General features: G+C 40.9%; 1 protein-coding gene across 5 annotated transcripts in view; it reads right to left on the minus strand.

The window, feature by feature from the left end:
• The window catches only part of NUP98 (nucleoporin 98), a 131,670-nt gene that overhangs the window by 38,497 nt on the left and 75,786 nt on the right, over positions 1-17,387 (minus strand). For all 5 annotated transcript variants that reach the window (XM_010366936.2, XM_030917492.1, XM_030917491.1 and 2 more), the window contains 5 exons: positions 14,381-14,679; positions 11,215-11,328; positions 9,937-10,075; positions 5,892-6,069; positions 4,641-4,805 (listed from right to left, as the gene is read on the minus strand). In XM_010366936.2, the coding sequence (XP_010365238.1) occupies positions 4,641-4,805; positions 5,892-6,069; positions 9,937-10,075; positions 11,215-11,328; positions 14,381-14,679 (895 nt within the window). The remainder of the gene's footprint in view (positions 1-4,640; positions 4,806-5,891; positions 6,070-9,936; positions 10,076-11,214; positions 11,329-14,380; positions 14,680-17,387) is intronic.

Below are 17,387 nucleotides of genomic sequence, written 5' to 3' on the forward strand. Positions count from 1 at the left end.
ATATATATATATATATATAATAAATAAATTTTAAGAACTGTGGGAAAACTCCTACTTCGTAAGTATATATTTGGCTCAACAGATTGTGAAGGCTTGATAAAATGGTTTATGGCTTACTGTTTCTTGTGTCTAGCATATCACTAAGTTCAACACTTATTTACTTATTTCTACTCCCTAATGCAGTGCTTGGCACATGGTAGAGAAAGCAGTAAACTATAAAAAGATAAGAAGAGGAGTGGGAGGAAAGAAAAAATGGGGAGGGGAAGAGTGGTTCCAATTTACTACACTATTCACCAAATACTGCTAATATCAAGAGATGCTTACCGTGAACACTGTTTCAGATAAAATGAGAGGATTTCATTAAATAACTAGATTAGAGACCTAAGGGACTTATAGTATGTTTATGAAGAATGCTAAAGATCAAGTTTTTATTTATTCACACAAACAGACTTCAAAGCTACAAGATATCTAATAAGTGGACAAAGGGGAAGGGAATTACTATGAAACTATGGTTAAGTGCCTAGAATACCTTCTAGGTAAATTTCGTTAAAGTATATCTAAGTAATTGCAACAAACTCCCCAAAGCTGTCTATGTACTTATTTTCCTGGATATCTTGGCAGATCAGGTACCCTTTTTAGGCCAGTCCTGAAAAGAAAAGTGTACTTAAAAAAAAAAAAAAAAAGATGGCTCAGAGGTAACTGAGGAAAGGGAAGAGAAAGCCTACTGGGAGGTCTATGGAAAAGGAAGGCATGTATAGGAAGAAGCAGTCAACTAGGACACCATTTTAACTCTCCCTTTCCTACAGTTAATCTCTTGAAGGCAGCATCACATTTATTTCCAAATAATGGCATGGCCCATTACAAATACTAACTGCACAGATTATATATGTAAAATGATTCTCTAAATATATGGAGGGTAAGGTTTCAAAACTGAAACCTTTAATGACTTGAGATATCTCAAAAGACTGTTCCTCATTCAAACAAGGCTGCCAATACCTAAAGATACAGCATTGCTTAATTCAGTAGGAAAAGTAAGATATATCAAGACACCCTCATTTAACAGTGAATGACAAGTTCAAGGTCAAACAGGTATTTAAATAATTTATACTGTCCTCTCAGGTAAACAGTTTGATCCAATATAACTACTATTGTTGCCTGTCTCAAAAACAACTAGTTTTCTAACCGTAAAGAATGTTTTCGGCTGGACGTGGTGGCTTATACTTGTAATCCCAGCACTTTGCAAGGCTGAGGCAGATCACTTGAGCCTAGAAGTTGAAGACCAGCACAGGCAACATACTGAGACACCCTCTCCACAAAATATAATCATTTTTTCCTTTAAAAAAGTTTAAAACTTATTTAGGCAGGGCACTGTGGCTCCGGGTCTATAATCCCATCATATTGGGAGGCCAAGGCAGGATACTCATTTGGTCAAGAATCCGAGACCAGCCTGGGCAACATAGCAAGATCCTGTCTCTAAAAAAATAAATAAATAAATTAGCTGGCATGATGGCATGCACCTGCAGTCCCAGCTAGTTGGGAGGCTGAGGTGGGAAGGACTGCTTGATCCCCAAGAGTTCAACCAGCCTGAGGAACGTAGGAAAACTTTGCCTCAGGGAAAAAAAAAGTTATTAACTTATTTGAATGGATTCACTTAGTTAACAATACTGTTCCTGAGCAAGCCAATTAGCCTGCCTTGATGTTACTGAACACAAGTCACTCTTCAGTTAGAAGGCTGAGGTAAAAACCTACACGTAGTATCCGAGTGCCAAAGGCCTGAGGTCTTTCAACACAGTTTTGAAACCTGATTGCACATTTCAACCACCTGGGGAGAAGCACTACAATACAAATATGCCTGAGCCCCATGCCAAATCTGTGGAATCTAAGTCAAGCTTACCAGGGCATTGATGCAGCCAGGTGGAAATTGGATCCCAGACCATGATTTTGAAACTAATGTTCTAACCACAGAACAAAACACTCTGCAACTACCTTAATTCATCTGTGTGACTAAGGTTTATCTGCCAACCAACATTTTCTCTAACCTAAAAGGTACAGGAGAGAAGATCACATGAAAATTTAGTTACCTTTATGTTTTCTGGTTGCTTAGACTTACTTGCTTTTTTTAAGAGCAAAAGTGAGGCTTAAGAACCAACTGGAAACAGGGACTGACGATATTATATAAAAGGTAATGGAATAAATGTGACCATTAAAAAAAAATACACATCTTCCTAAATACCTAAAGAAACAGGCCTTTCTCCCACATGAAAAAAATAAGATGAAGCTGTGCAATCAACTTCTTTAAGGGGTGACAGTATGCGGTCATCTTGACATAGAGATGAGAAGACTGCTGTTTCCAGTTTACTCAAATGGCACAAGTAGTTTCCCCATGCCAAGTAAAATGCAGGGTCTTTGGTGCTAATAACAAACCCACTGGCATTTCCCATCTGCCTCACTTGGGTCAGTGAGCAATAAATATGAAAGAATTCTCTAGAGTCCCACATTTCTGCTCCAACATACCAAGCTCAAGGCCTTCGAAAATAATACAAGTAAACAAAACCTAAAGTCTGGATATCTAAATACCTCTATCCATTTCTCTCATTTCTGCTCTTCCCAACCAAAAGGTCAAAGCCCATTTCCACTTCCTCAGTCCAAGCTACTTGCCCATTTCAGGCTAGGTGTGGTAATTCACGCTTATAATCCCAGCACTTTGGGAGGCCAAGGTGGGAGGATCACTTGAGGCCAGGAGTTCAAGACAACATGAATTGAGGCCAGCATGGCAAAATCCACTCTCTACTAAAAACACAAAAAATTAAATGAGCCTGGTGGTGCGGCCCTGTAGTCCCAGATGCTTGGGAGGCTGAGGAATGAGACTGCTTGAACCTGGGAGGCAGAGGCCACAGTGAGCCGAGATTGCTTCAGTGCACTCCAGCCTGGGCGACAGAGTGAGACTCTTTCTGAAGGAAAAAAAAAAATGAAGAAAAAAAAAAAAAGCTACTTGCCCATTTTAAATCCTTACTACCTCTTTTTGATAGAACCTTGATCTGATATTTTTGGATGCTCAATTTTTCAAAGAGCTCTCACATACACAAGTGTCAATATAGGATTTTATAGTTACTTTTCTACTATTTCTATTCTGGTAATTAAAGAACCTGGAAACTGGCCGGGCGCGGTGGCTCAAGCCTGTAATCCCAGCACTTTGGGAGGCCAAGATGGGAGGATCACAAGGTCAGGAGATCGAGATCATCCTGGCTAACACAGTGAAACCCCGTCTCTACTAAAAAATACAAAAAACTAGCCAGGCGAGGTGGCGGGCACCTGTAGTCCCAGCTACTTGGGAGGCTGAGGCAGGAGAATGGCGTAAACCCGGGAAAGGGAGCTTGCAGTGAGCTGATATCCGGCCACTACACTCCAGCCTGGGCGACAGAGCCAGACTCCGCCTCAAAAAAAAAAAAAAAAAAAAAAAAAAAAAAAAAAAAAAAAAAAGAACCTGGAAACCACTGATTGCCAACATTACAAACATTTTCCTGTCTGTCCATAAATGAAGCTTTTCTTTTTCAGGTGGGCCAACTGTAAAGAGGTATCTTTAAGATCCTACATATTACTTTTATTACAGAAAATAAGGCCATCTGACTCTTTCCCTCAGAAATACACATATATATTTATAAGAAATATATATATGTAAGATTATAAAAACATTAGGAAAGAAGGAGATGATACAAAGCATATGAGACAAAATGAATATAGACAACTGGAAAACCAAGTCTACTTATAGCATTTCATTTGTCAATGGAGATTTCTTAGGGGCATTCTAAATGCTACAAAGATTATAAACACAGAGGTCAATATATTTCCAGTTTCCCACATTTATCATACCCTCCCCTCACCCTGTACGCGCAAACATGTACATACACACATTCTCCAGAAATGCCTCCCAAGAGATTATTTAATAAATCATAAAAACCACACATTTCAGCAGCCATAAGAATTATAGCATGGAAAATCCCAAAGGTCTAGCTTTCAGCAGCTGAGAGGTAGAGGATGCTTTACAAAGAAATCCTGTATCAATGATATAGTAATTGTGATAAATAATGTAGGCCCTAATCTCCCCAAGCCAAATAATTCATTTACATTCCAAAACTATTTTTCATAAAGATTATGTACTATTAAAATACAAATAACAAGGTTACCCAAGTATACGCAAACAACTTGAAAAAAATGGAGATTAAAAACCCTTTCAGAAAGCTAATTTAACTTTTAAAAAACATGGAGGTAAAGAAAAAGATTAAACTGCACATCAGGTATTCCATAAAAGCAGAATTTACTGTGCATGAACCCACATGAGCAAATTTTAAGTTAATCACTGAGCAGAGAATTCAGCAAATCCAAATGAGAGAATGAAGGGTTTAAAAATGACAATGTGTAGAGGAATAATCCAAACAGCAAGATAATTCTTTAAATCTCTCAAGTAAAAAGACAGACGCCTGCATGACCTCACGCCCTCCCTTGTACTTGTTTCAACATGATTGCCAATGTTTGTACTCTTCAAAGTTCCAAGGGTCATAAAACAGCTTTGTATTAGCTGAATGACTTGCTTTCAACTTCGGTATCCCGGATTCCATTCAAATTCACTGTCCTTTCTCTACCTGAGGTGGAGGTGCAGGTTTGCCATTAAGAGCCATCTGCAAGGGGGTAGTCTGGCCTGCAGGAGGCAAAGGAGCAGTCTTCAACTTCTTTGTACTAGTTTTAGATGGATGCTCCTCCTCCTCTTCATCAGAATCCTGAAGGCCGTATTTAGAAAAATGGGACACCTAAGGAAGAGAGGAACCCCACAAAATCAACTTAAACATTATGCTTTCACAATACCTGCCTTTGCAATCTCGCAGCATTACCTTAAGAAAAACGAAAGAAAAAGGGAGAAATATCAAAGTATGTGAAGCAAAATATGTCACCTATCACACTTTTATGTAAGATTTAGAAGACATTTGATGTATGTACTAGTTGCTCACACTAGTAAATTAATAAATATTACATAATATACATTAAAATGTCACTTAAACTGTAATCATTAATATAGGAAACTTAATACAAAGACTTACGATTTTCACAGACATATATTGCCTGTTACCTCTATCTACACAAGGGCCTTTAACAAGTTAAATTCAACCAGCCTAGAATGGGAGGAAATCATTGGGTTAAACTACTAAGGACAGTCAACCTCTTCATATCCAAAAATCTTTAAAAGTAAGAATGACAATTACATAGGAAGAGTTGATCCAACAGAAAACTGCCTGATGAATTACTGAAGTCCCTAATGATAACAAACATTAGAAAAACTACACCTTAGAAATGTGTTTATAAATCCTCATAGGAGGTGGGTAGAGGACTTCAATCATGAGTCCACAGAGTTTATAAGAGCTCATTACTGCTGAATTTTAACTAGGTTTGTAGCTTGGAGCGAAACATAATATATCTGTACATCTCTTTCCAAATTTAAAAAAATACAGAGAATTTGGCTGGGTGCAGTGGCTTACACCTGTAATCACAGTACTTCTGGGAGGCCAAGGAGGGAAGATTGCTTGATCCCAGGAGTTGGAGATCTGCCTTGTCAACACTGAGAAATCCCATCTTTACAAAAATTTTTTAAAAGTAGCCAGGCATGGTAGTTCATGCCTGTAGTCCCAGCTCCTTGGGAGGCTGAGGCAGAAGGATTGCTTTAGCCCAGGAGTTTGAGGCTGCAGGGAGCTATGATCCTACCATTGTACTCCAGCCTGAGCAACAAAGCAAGACCCCCATCAATCAATCAATAGAATTTAGGAAAGGATCTCTTCCAACATAAATGTTTTATGACCCCAAATATAGTTTATAAAAGTCTGAACTGGGTTAAATGACTATACCTTAAACACCCAAGAACCAGTTTCAGGCCGGTATTCTTTGAATTGAGCTCCCTGTTTCCTTGAAACTGCTTCCAATCTTCCTTCATAGTTGATATCAGCAAGGCGATCTGGGCTCTTTATTAAACAACGAGATGTTTTATCTGTTGGCCAAACTCCATCCAATGTAACTTCAGCCTTCCTGTAAAACATAACCAATTAAAGTAACCAGTTAAAGTAAAAACACTTCATATATAAGACCAGAAAGCCACCTGACACATAAATAGTGAATAATGGTAACTACGTTGCCTTGGAATTATTCTGCATGTGTCATAAAGTGAGTTTTGCCCCATAAGCCTAAGAGCAAGGAGTCATTCCTACACTGACTAACTCAGTATCTGGTTCTAGAGTCAGATCACATTTATTTCAATTACCACAGTACATCAATTATTTCCAATCTAATTTTCACACTTAAGCTAGGAATCACTAACTTAAGTTACAGTCCAGTGGTACGAACCAAGCCTTACGTAGGTCTTAAAGGGTTACTGTACTATATAATAATAAAGAACAGCTACTACCTATTTACTAGAAACAAATGCTTGGAAAATGAAGTATCAGGAATATCAGTGTGAAGATGACTAAAAGAGTGGTAGTGTACCACTTCTAATATTAACACCAGAGTTCAAGTGCTGTATCCTATTCATTTTGTATGTCTTACACCTAAACACAGTGATGAGGATGTGATAGGTAGAAGCTGCTCTCCATTTCCTGCTTCCTGGATCCCCTGACAAATACCACTCTACTTTGTTTCTATGAAGTTGACTTATCCCAGATACATTACGATATACTATTTGTCTTTTTGTGACTGGCTTACTTCACTTAGTGTGTCCTCAAGGTTCATCCATGTTGTAGCATATATCAGAATTTGCTTCCTGAGGCTGAATAATATATATTTTTTAATTTTTAAAATAAAAAATACGGAACACTTCATGAATTTGTGTTATCCTTGTGCGGGCCATGTTAATCTTCTCTGTAGGCTGAATAGTGTTTTATTGCATGTATATATCACATTGTTTACCCATTCACTTATCAATGAACATTTGGGCGACTTTTACCTACTGGCTGTTGTGAATAGTGTTGCTATGAACATGGGTATACAAATGCTTGAGATCCTGCTTTCAATTTTGTATATATACCCAGAAGCGGAGCTGCTGGATCAGACAGTAATTCTCTTTTTAACTCTTACGGGAATCACCATACTGTCTTCCACAGTGGCTGCACTGTTATACATTCCTGCCAATGGCGCACAAAGGTTCCAATTTCTCCACATTGGCAGACACATGTTAATTTCTTATTAGACTATGTCTCGCTCTGTCACCCAGGCTGGAATGCAGTGGCACACTCTTACTTCACTGCAACCTCTGCCTCCCAGGTTCAAGTGAGTCTCGTACCTCAGCCTCCCAAGTAGCTGAGACTACAGGCGCCCGCCACCACACCTGGCTGATTTTTGTACTTTTAGTAGAGACGGGGTTTTGCCATGTTGGCCAGACTGGGCTCAAGTGATCCACGTGCCTTGGCCTCCCAAAGTATTGGGATTATAGGCATGAGCCACCGCGTCTGGCCATCTTTTTTTCTAGTAACCATCCCAATGGGTATGGTACCTCATTGTGGTTTGATTTGCATTTCTCTAATGATTAGTGATGTTGGGCATCTTTTCATGTACTTCTTGGTCATTTGTATACCTTTGGAGAAATGTCAATTCGAGTTCTTTGCCAATATTTTCTTGTTTTTTGTTTTCAGAGACAGGGTCTCCCTCTCTCGCCCAGGGAGGAATGAAGTGGCACGATCACAGTTCGCAGTAACCTGTTTGAGACCAGCCTGGCCTCAAGCAATTCTCACTTCTCTGCCTCCCAAAGTGCTGGGATTACAGGCATAAGCCACTGCACCCATTTTCTTTGCTCTTTTTTAAAATGGGTTATTATTTTGTTGTTGCTGTTGAATTGCAGGATTCTTTATATTCTGGCTATTAACTTCTTATCAAATATGACTGGCATATATTTTCTCCTATTCTTTTTTTTTTTGAGACAGAGTCTCGCTCTGCCCCCAGGCTGGAGTGCAGTGGCCGGATCTCAGCTCACTGCAAGCTCCGCGTCCCGGGTTCACGCCATTCTCCTGCCTCAGCCTCCCAAGTAGCTGGGACTACAGGCGCCCGCCACCTCGCCCAGCTAATTTTTTTGTATTTTTAGTAGAGACGGGGTTTCACCGTGTTAGCCAGGATGGTTTCGATCTCCTGACCTCGTGATTCGCCCGTCTCGGCCTCCCAAAGTGCTGGGATTACAGGCTTGAGCCACCGCGCCCGGCTCTCCTATTCTTATAGGTTGCCGTTTCACTTGTCTTTTGCTGTGCAGAAGGTTTCCAGTTTGATAGAGTATCATTTGTCTATTTTGGCTTTTGTTGCTTACACTCTTTTATGTTGTATGTGAGAAATCATTGCCAAAACCAATGTTACCAAGCTTTTCCTCTGTGTTTTCTTCTGAGAGTTGTACATTTTTGGATCTTACACTTAGGTATTTTATCCATGTTGGGTTAATCTTTGTATATGGTGTAACTTCACTCTTTTGTATGTGGATATCCAGTTTGCCAGCATCCTTTGTTGCAGAGATTGTCTTCTCCCGATCAAATACTTTTTTTTTTTTTTAGTGTTTTCATGTGTGCCCCACACCACCCTACCCTCAAGTAATTTTTATACCTTACTGAAAATCATTTAAGGCTGGGCAAGGTGGCTTACACCTATAATTCCAACAATTTGGGAGGCCAAGGCAGGCCAAAAACTTCAGCTCAGGAGTCTGAGACCGGCCTGGGCAGGCAACATGGCAAAAACTCATCTCTACAAAAAATATAAAAATTAGCCGGGCATGGTGGTGCATCCCTGTGGTCACAGCTAATCATGAGGCGAACTGGGTGGATCACCTGAGGTCAGGAGTTCGAGACCAGCCTGGGCAACATGGCAAAACCCTGTTTCTACTAAAAATACAAATATTAGCTGCACATGGTGGCGGGCACCTATAATCCTAGCTACTCTGGAGGCTGAGGCAGGAAATCACTTGAACCCAGGAGGCAGAGGTTGCAGTGAGCTAAGACTATATCACTGCACTCAGCTTGGGCAAAAGAGTGAAACTCTGTCTCGAAAGAAGAAAGAAAAGAAAGAAAGAGGAGAAAGGGAAAAGAAAAGAAGGGGAAGGGGAAGAGGAAAGGGAAAGGAGGGGAAAGAAAAGGAAAAGGAAAACAAACAAGGAAAGGAAAGCAGAGCACAGCATAGCAGAGCAAAGCAAAGCAAAGGATCAATCGATCTGCTCAGATGTTCTATCTCTTCCTGATTCAGGGTTGGTAGGTTGTAAAGATAAATGATTTTTAACTATAGACCTTTCACTTGACTGAAGAGATATTATATTAGAAGCTAGGCTCTCACACTAAAATAGAGAGTTAAGTATAGCCACAGCAGAAACAGGAATAAAGCAAAATACTATTAAAAAGAGTTTTTGAAATTAGCAGTTGGACCCAATAAAATCAGGGAGGCTGGGCACAGTAGCTCACACCTGTAATCCCAGCACTTCAGGAGGCCGAGGTGGGAGGATCACTTGAGGTCAGGAGCTCAAGACCAGCCTGGCCAACATGGTGAAACCCTGTCTCTACTGAAAATACAAAAATTAGCCAGGCACAGTGGTGGGCGCCTACAATCCCAGCTACTTGGGAGGCTGAGGGAGGAGAATCACTTGAACCCGGGAGTTGGAGGCTGCAGTAAACTGATGTTATTCTGCTATACTCCAGTCTGGGCAACAAGAGTGAAACTCCGTCTCAAAAAAAATAAATAAATAAAATAAAATCAGGGAAAAGGAGTTCAAAATCATAGCACAGCATTTCTTTGCCATTTATACTTTTAAGTCAGAGACAACAAATGTACTCTAGTAAGGAAAGCAAGCTACAGAGGCATACATCTAAATACATTTATATTGACAGAAAAAAAAACTATGATTTAGCCAATAATTTTCTGATGTACATAAACTCTTACCTATTTAGCCCTTCACCCACAGGTGGTTTCTGGTTATCATCTAAATAGACAATTACTTCTTTCCTTCGGATATGCACAATATCATCCAAATTTAGATTTGTCAAATTCACATCTCCTTCAAAATAGATTGAACCATAACCTATAAATCAGAGCAAATAGTTAAAAATTCATTCTGTATAAAGGCAAATACCTACTTTACAACTATAGTGATTAAACAATCACAAGGAGAAGACAGTTTTAAATATTAGTATTTTAAATCATTCAGCAATTCCTAGACTGGTAAGAATGGGGACTTAGGGAGTAACTTCAACTATGTTGTTACCTGATTTAACATCTGTATTTCTTTTCTTTTTTTGGTAAGGTCTTGTTTTGTTGACCAGACTGGAGTGCAGTTGTCCTGGCTCACTGCAGCCTGAACCTCCTAAACTGAAGCAATCCTCCCACCTCAGCCTCCCAACTAGCTGAGACTACAAGCACTTATCACCATGCCTGGCTAATTTTCTTTACTTTTTGGTAAAGGTGAGGTCTCACTATGTTGCCCAGGCTGGTCTGGAACTCCTGAGCTCAAGTGATCCTCTCACCTCGGCCTCCCAAAGCGCTAGGATTACAGGCGTGAGTCACTGCGACAGGCCTAACATCTGCATTTTTATAAAACTTCCATTAGCCTCAAAACGACCTTCTTAAATCTCTTCCCATCTATCTACAATGCTGTTACATAAACAAACCTTTGTACTTGGCCTGGCATATGGGTTAAAATGCCTGAGCTCTTTTTAATACAATATAGCACAGTGACATTCTCTACAAGAAAATTATCAGTAATAACTTAATAACATGAAGTTGATGCTAAGTGTTACAGATCTCTTGCCTACTATTCAATTTTCTCAGTAGTTCTTGGTATTTCCAGTATTTTCTTTAATTACAGAAGATTAAAATGACCCAAATAGTTACTAGCACCAAACAGGTATACCTAAGCCCAAAGAATATTATATGGCTCTGTGCTTCTCAAGAGGCTGAGGCAGGAGAAACGCTTGAGCCCAGGAGGTGAGATCTGCCAGGCAATGTAGCAAGAACCCATCTCAACAGAAAAAAAAAAAAATTTTTTTTTTTACATGGTTCCAGTCTTTGTTGTTTTATTACTTAAAAATCAAAGTATCTAAGATTCAGGCCAAGGTGGGCCCAAATGTAGGAAAACACAGATTCAGCTACCAAAAGCTTCCTAATTACAAAAATAAGGTGCAACTCTCTGGCTTAATCACTAAATGCTAAACTCACACTTACCTTTCCGACCAATAGTGAAGTCAGAGACAACGCACTCTCCTTTTTCATTGGTAATTTTAGCAAGGTCATCCATAGATGGAATAGTATAGTAACCAACCTTAGTGAGAACAATACCTGTGACAAAAAAATAATAACAGAAAAAATAAACAACCTGAAATAATCAGCAACTAAATCATCATACAAAGAGAAAACATACCGGAATGCACAATTTTTCCAAACTAATTTTCTACCAAACATGATTCCTAGGAGAAGCGGTGTGTGTGTGTCTGTGTGTGTGTGTGTGTGTGAAAAAATCTTCATGGTCAAATAGGTTTGAAGAACATACACATGATACAACAAAGAGTCTAAATCTTACAGTAAATAGCCTATTAAACTCTGCTTAGCCTCGTGTTTTTCCAGACTTAACCACAGAACATTCTTTTCAAAGAATATCCATTAACATCCCAGACTGTAAAAGGCATCCCATAAAACACTCTTGAGAAAGGCTTAATCAGCTTTTTATTTTATTTGACACGCAAAGATACCAAAACCTACAGTGGAAAAAACTTGGTTGGCTTAAACTGTAATTTAACAGTAGAAGAAGATATAAAACTCCAAACCCAGTACTTCTTGTTTCATTGCCTGTTTCCCATAAACCTCTTGTATCTTTCAAATTTACACTCCCAAATAGAGAGCTAAAAGAAAAATGAAAAATCCAGCCAGGCAAGGTGGCTCACACCTGTAATCCAAGGACTTTGGGAGGCTGGGGTGAGTAGATGATTTGAGGTCAGGAGTCCAAGACAAGCCTGGCCAACATGGCGAAAATCTATTATCTACCAAAAATACAAAAATTAGCTGGGTGTGGTGGCACATGCTTGTAGTCCCAGCTACTCAAGAGACTGAAGCACAAAAGAATTGCTTAAACTCAGGAGGCAGAGGTTGCAGTGAACCGAGATAGTGCCACTGTACTACAAACTAGGTAACAGAGAAAGACTGTCTCAAAAAGTAAGTGATGGCTGGGCGCAGTGGCTCCATGCCTGTAATCCCAGCCGTTTGAAAGCCGGAGGTAGGTGGATTGCCTGAGGTCAGGAGCTCGAGACCAGCCTGGCCAACATAGTGAAACCCTGTCTCTACTAAAAATACAAAAAATTAGCCGGGTGTGGTGGCAGTGGCCTGTAATCCCTGCTACTTGGGAGGCTGAGGCAGGAGAATCGCTTGAATCCGGGAGGCGGAGGATGCAGTGAGCCAAGATTGTGCCATTGCACTCCAGCCTGGGAAACAAGAGCAAAACTCTGGCTGAAAAAAACAAACAAACAAACAAAAAAAAGTAAGTGATATTTGATGGCCAAAGGAAAAGAACTATTATGCCAGGCACTGTGGCTCACGCCTGTAATCCCAACACTTTGGGAGGCCGAGGCAGGCGGATCACCTGAGGTCAGGAGTTCGAGACCTGCCTGGCCAACATGGTGAAACCCCGTCTCTACTAAAAATACAAAAATTAGCTGGGTGTGGTGGTGGGTGGTTGTAATCCCAGCTACTCGGGAGGCTGAGGAAGAAGAATCGCTTGAACCTGGGAGGCGAAGAATGCAGTGAGCTGAGGTCGCACCACTGCACTCCAGCCTGGGCAACAAAGAGCGAAACTTGGGAGGGAGGAAGGAGGGGAGGGAGGAAGGAAGGAAGGAAAAATTAAAACAGAAAAAAAAAAAAAAAGACCGAAATAAAAACAAGCAGAGCGCTGAAAAACTCAAGGAAAGTAGTGGAACACTGGTATGCTTGCTTGTTCTATTCACTCCTTGTCCTACTTGCAGTTAGATATAAGGCTAACTTGCTCTCTGAGAGAAAAGTATTTCAGGCCAACATCAGATCAAATTCCAGTCTCCAGCAACACCCACTTGTATGCTTGCTTCTTGGGAAGGGAACTTTAAATTGGGTGGCAGCAATGAGAAAACTAGAACTAATGTAAAACTTCATGTTAAAAAGATATATAGTAGCATAATAAATTCATGTAGATACACATAAACAAATACAGATTAAGCACCTGGAATTCTTTTTGTTTTTTTTTAGGAGACAGGATCTTGTTCTGTCACCCAGGCTGGAGAGTGCAGTGGCATAATCACAGCTCACTGCAACCTTGAATCCTGGATTCAAGCAATCCTCCCACCTCAGCTTCTGTAGTAGCTGTGACTACAGGTACGTGCCACCACACCTGGCTAATTACTTTTAAATTATTTGTAGAGATCAGATCTTGCTATGTTGCCCAGACTGATTTCAAACTTCTGGGTTCAAACAATCCTCTCACCTAAGCCTGCCAAAGTGCTGAGCCACCACACCCAGATACCTGGGATTCTTAATGTTAAAGTACAAAGTTCTTTCCTTATGATACTAAGTGACTAAATATATATATAATGGCAATAAGAAAACTAAATATAAATTTTGCAGACACTTTAAGAATACCACAAAACACCCAAAATGGGCTGGGCATCATGGTGGATCGTGCCTGTAATCCTACCACTTTGGGAGGCCAAGACAGGAGGATCGCTTAAGCCCAGGAGTTTGAGACCAGCCTGGGCAACAAGGCAAAACAAAAGATGCAAAAATTAACAGGGTGTGGTATCACGTGCTTGTAGTGCCAGGTGATCGGGTGGCTGAGATGAGAGGTCCTGATCCCTGGAGGATGAGGTTGCAGTGAGCCAAGACTGCGACACTGCACTCCAGCCTGGGTGACAGAGCGATACTCTGTCTCATGAAAAAACAAACAAAAAACAATAAGCAATCTACCCGAGTTTACAAAGCTAGGGAAAATATCAGGATAGTCTCTTTGGCTACAACATTTGGGTTCCTTAGGCTACACCAGGATAGCTGAAGATGTATCACAATAAGCAATCTATCTGAGTTTACAAAGCTAGGGAAAATATCAGGATAGTCTCTTTGGCTATAAAATTTGGGTTCTTTGGCTACACCAGGATAACTGAAGATGTATCAATTTTAATACTCTAAGGTCCAAAGAGTATGTGAACTCGGAATCAACTGAAGCATAAATCTGTTTAAATATTTAAGCTCTCCTATGTGGGATCCCATAAAATAATACTTAAAATACCAAACAACTGACTTCCATATGTTGAATATCTGCAACAAGCAAGTCATGTGAAATGACTGGTAAGAGATTTAACACCAATCTGAACCTGACCTGCGGGATGCATATGGTAAGAATTATTTTCTATTTCTTCTCGGTCATCTTGAAGTGACTCATCATGAAAAGAGGTTTCTTCACTGCTTCCTTCCAGCCCATTTCGCAAAGCAGCACGCATGTTTAATGCAACAATGGTATCATCCACACTGTTGCTGTTGTTGTGTTTATTTCCAGCACCTTCTGGGGTTTGAGGAATAGGTTTGGCAATAGGATTAGTATAAAAACGTGACACAAGGGAATCTTCATCTCCATCCTGCTGGTGATTCTCATCAACAGGTTTGCTTAGGAAACTAAATCTGAAAAGGAAAAGATACAATACTTTAACCTCTTGCAGTAGTAATAACAATGATAATAGCTAACTAATACTGAGCCTTTACTAAGTGCCTGGTACTGTTTTGGATAGTTCCATGTATTAAAAATTCACTTAATACTTACTATAGCAGTACTGTGAAACAGATAATTACTGTCTCTATTGTATACTCTCCTTTGTGGAATCAAATAACTGGTTAATTTTAAGATTAAAAACAAAAAAAAGTTAGATTTTTAAGATTACAATCAACAAAATGTTAGAAAATGCTTTGTAAATAATAATTTAAAAAAACACACTAGAATTTTATCCAAAAGAAAAAAAAAATAGGAGTGCAAAGGTGTCTATACAACGAGTTTCTTGTACTTTTTTCTTTTTCGTGATACAGCCCTCCGGAGGCCCTGAGAACATGTGCCAGTATATAAGGATTTTTACTGAAGCACTGTTTTGAGTAGAGGAATACCAGATAATCTAAACGTCCACTAATAAGGAATTGGTCAAGTTATCTTACATTCACAATAATGACTTATGCAATCATTTAAAAAAGAAAAGACACGGCCGGGCGCGGTGGCTCAAGCCTGTAATCCCAGCACTTTGGGAGGCGAGACGGGCGGATCACGAGGTCAGGAGATCGAGACCATCCTGGCTAACACGGTGAAACCCCGTCTCTACTAAAAAAAAATACAAAAAACTAGCCGGGCGAGGTAGCGGGCACCTGTAGTCCCAGCTACTCGGGAGGCTGAGGCAGGAGAATGGCATAAACCCGGGAGGCGGAGCTTGCAGTGAGCTGAGATCCGGCCACTGCACTCCAGCCCGGGCGACAGAGCGAGACTCCGTCTCAAAAAAAAAAAAAAAAAAAAAAAAAAGAAAAGAAAAGACACATATATTCATACAGATAATGGAAAGGCATTTCTAATAAAATAAATGGAAATAAGCAGTTTACAGAATACATCTTTCATGCATAATCTTTTCTTTTTTTTTCACTCTTGTCACCCAGCCTGGGTGCAATGGTGCGATCTCGGCTCACCGCAACCTCCACCTCCCAGGTTCAAGCGATTCTCCTGCCTCAGCCTCCCGAATAGCTGGGATTACAGGCATGCGCCACCAGGCCCGGCTAATTTTGTATTTTCAGTAGAGACAGGGTTTCTCCATGTTGGTGAGGCTGGTCTCAAACTCCCGACCTCAGGTGATCAGCCTGCCTCGGCCTCCCAAAGTGCTGAGATTATAGGTGTGAGCCACCGCGCCCGGACCATGCATAATCTTTACATTATAAAATATATTTATAAAGAAATAAATTTCGGCTGGGTGTGGTGGATCACGCTTGTAATCCCAGCACTTTGTGAGGCTGAGGTGGGTGGATCACCTGAGTCAAGAGTTCAAGAACAGCCTGACCAACATGACGAAACCCCATTTCTACTAAAAATACAAAAAAAAAAAAATTAGACGGGAGTGGAGGTGCATGCCTGTAATCCCAGCTACTCAGCAGACGGAGGGAGAAGAATTGCTTGAACCTGGGAAGCAGAGGATGCAGTGAGTCGAGATCATGCCATTGCACTCCAGCCTGAGTAACGAGCAAAACTCCGCCTCAAAATAAATATATAAATAAATTTCTTTTTTTTTTTTTTGAGACGGAGTCTCCCTCTGTCACCCAGGCTGGAGTACAGTGGCCGGATCTCAGCTCACTGCAAGCTCCGCCTCCCGCGTTTACGCCATTCTCCTGCCTCAGCCTCCCGAGTAGCTGGGACTACAGGCGCCTGCCACCTCACCCGGCTAGTTTTTTGTATTTTTTTTAGTAGAGACAGGGTTTCACCGTGTTAGCCAGGATGGTCTCGATCTCCTGACCTCGTGATCTGCCCGTCTCGGCCTCCCAAAGTGCTGGGATTAAAGGCTTGAGCCACCGCGCCCGGCCTATAAATAAATAAATTTCTAAAATGAAAGAATATATACCTAACTATTAAGAATCACTGTAGGCCGGGCGCGGTGCCTCAAGCCTGTAATCCCAGCACTTTGGGAGGCCGAGACGGGCAGATCACGAGGTCAGGAGATCGAGACCATCCTGGCTAACACGGTGAAACCCCGTCTCTACTAAAAAGTACAAAAAAAACTAGCCGGGCGAGGTGGCGGGCGTCTGTAGTCCCAGCTACTCGGGAGGCTGAGGCAGGAGAATGGCGTAAACCTGGGAGGGGGAGCTTGCAGTTAGCCGACACAGTGCCACGGCACTCCAGCCTGGGCGACAGAGTGAGACTCCGTCTCAAAAAAAAAAAAAAAAAAAAAGAATCACTGTATAAGACTGGGCAAGGCCCGGTGGCTCAACACTGTAATACCAAGCATTTAGGGAGGCCGAGAAGCAGGAGCAGAATCACTTGAGGTCAGGAGATTCGAAGACTGGGCACAGTGGCTCACACATGTAATACCAACATTTTAGGAGGCCAAAGCAGACAGATCACTTGAGGTCAGGAGTTCGAGACCATCCTTGGCTAACATTGTGAAACCCTGTCTCTACTGAAAATACAAAAATTAATCAGGCATGGTGGCAGGTGCCTGTATTCCCAGCTACATGGGAGGCTGAGGCAGGAGAATTGCTTGAGCATGGGAGGCTATCTTGGCTCATGCCACTGCACTCCAGCCTAGGCGACAGAGTGAGACTCCGTCTCAAAAAAAAAAAAAAAGAAAGAAAATCATCAGACAAAATACCCC

The sequence above is a fragment of the Rhinopithecus roxellana genome, chromosome 15, assembly GCF_007565055.1.
Source record: "Rhinopithecus roxellana isolate Shanxi Qingling chromosome 15, ASM756505v1, whole genome shotgun sequence".
In the NCBI taxonomy this organism is placed as follows: Eukaryota; Metazoa; Chordata; class Mammalia; order Primates; family Cercopithecidae; genus Rhinopithecus; species Rhinopithecus roxellana.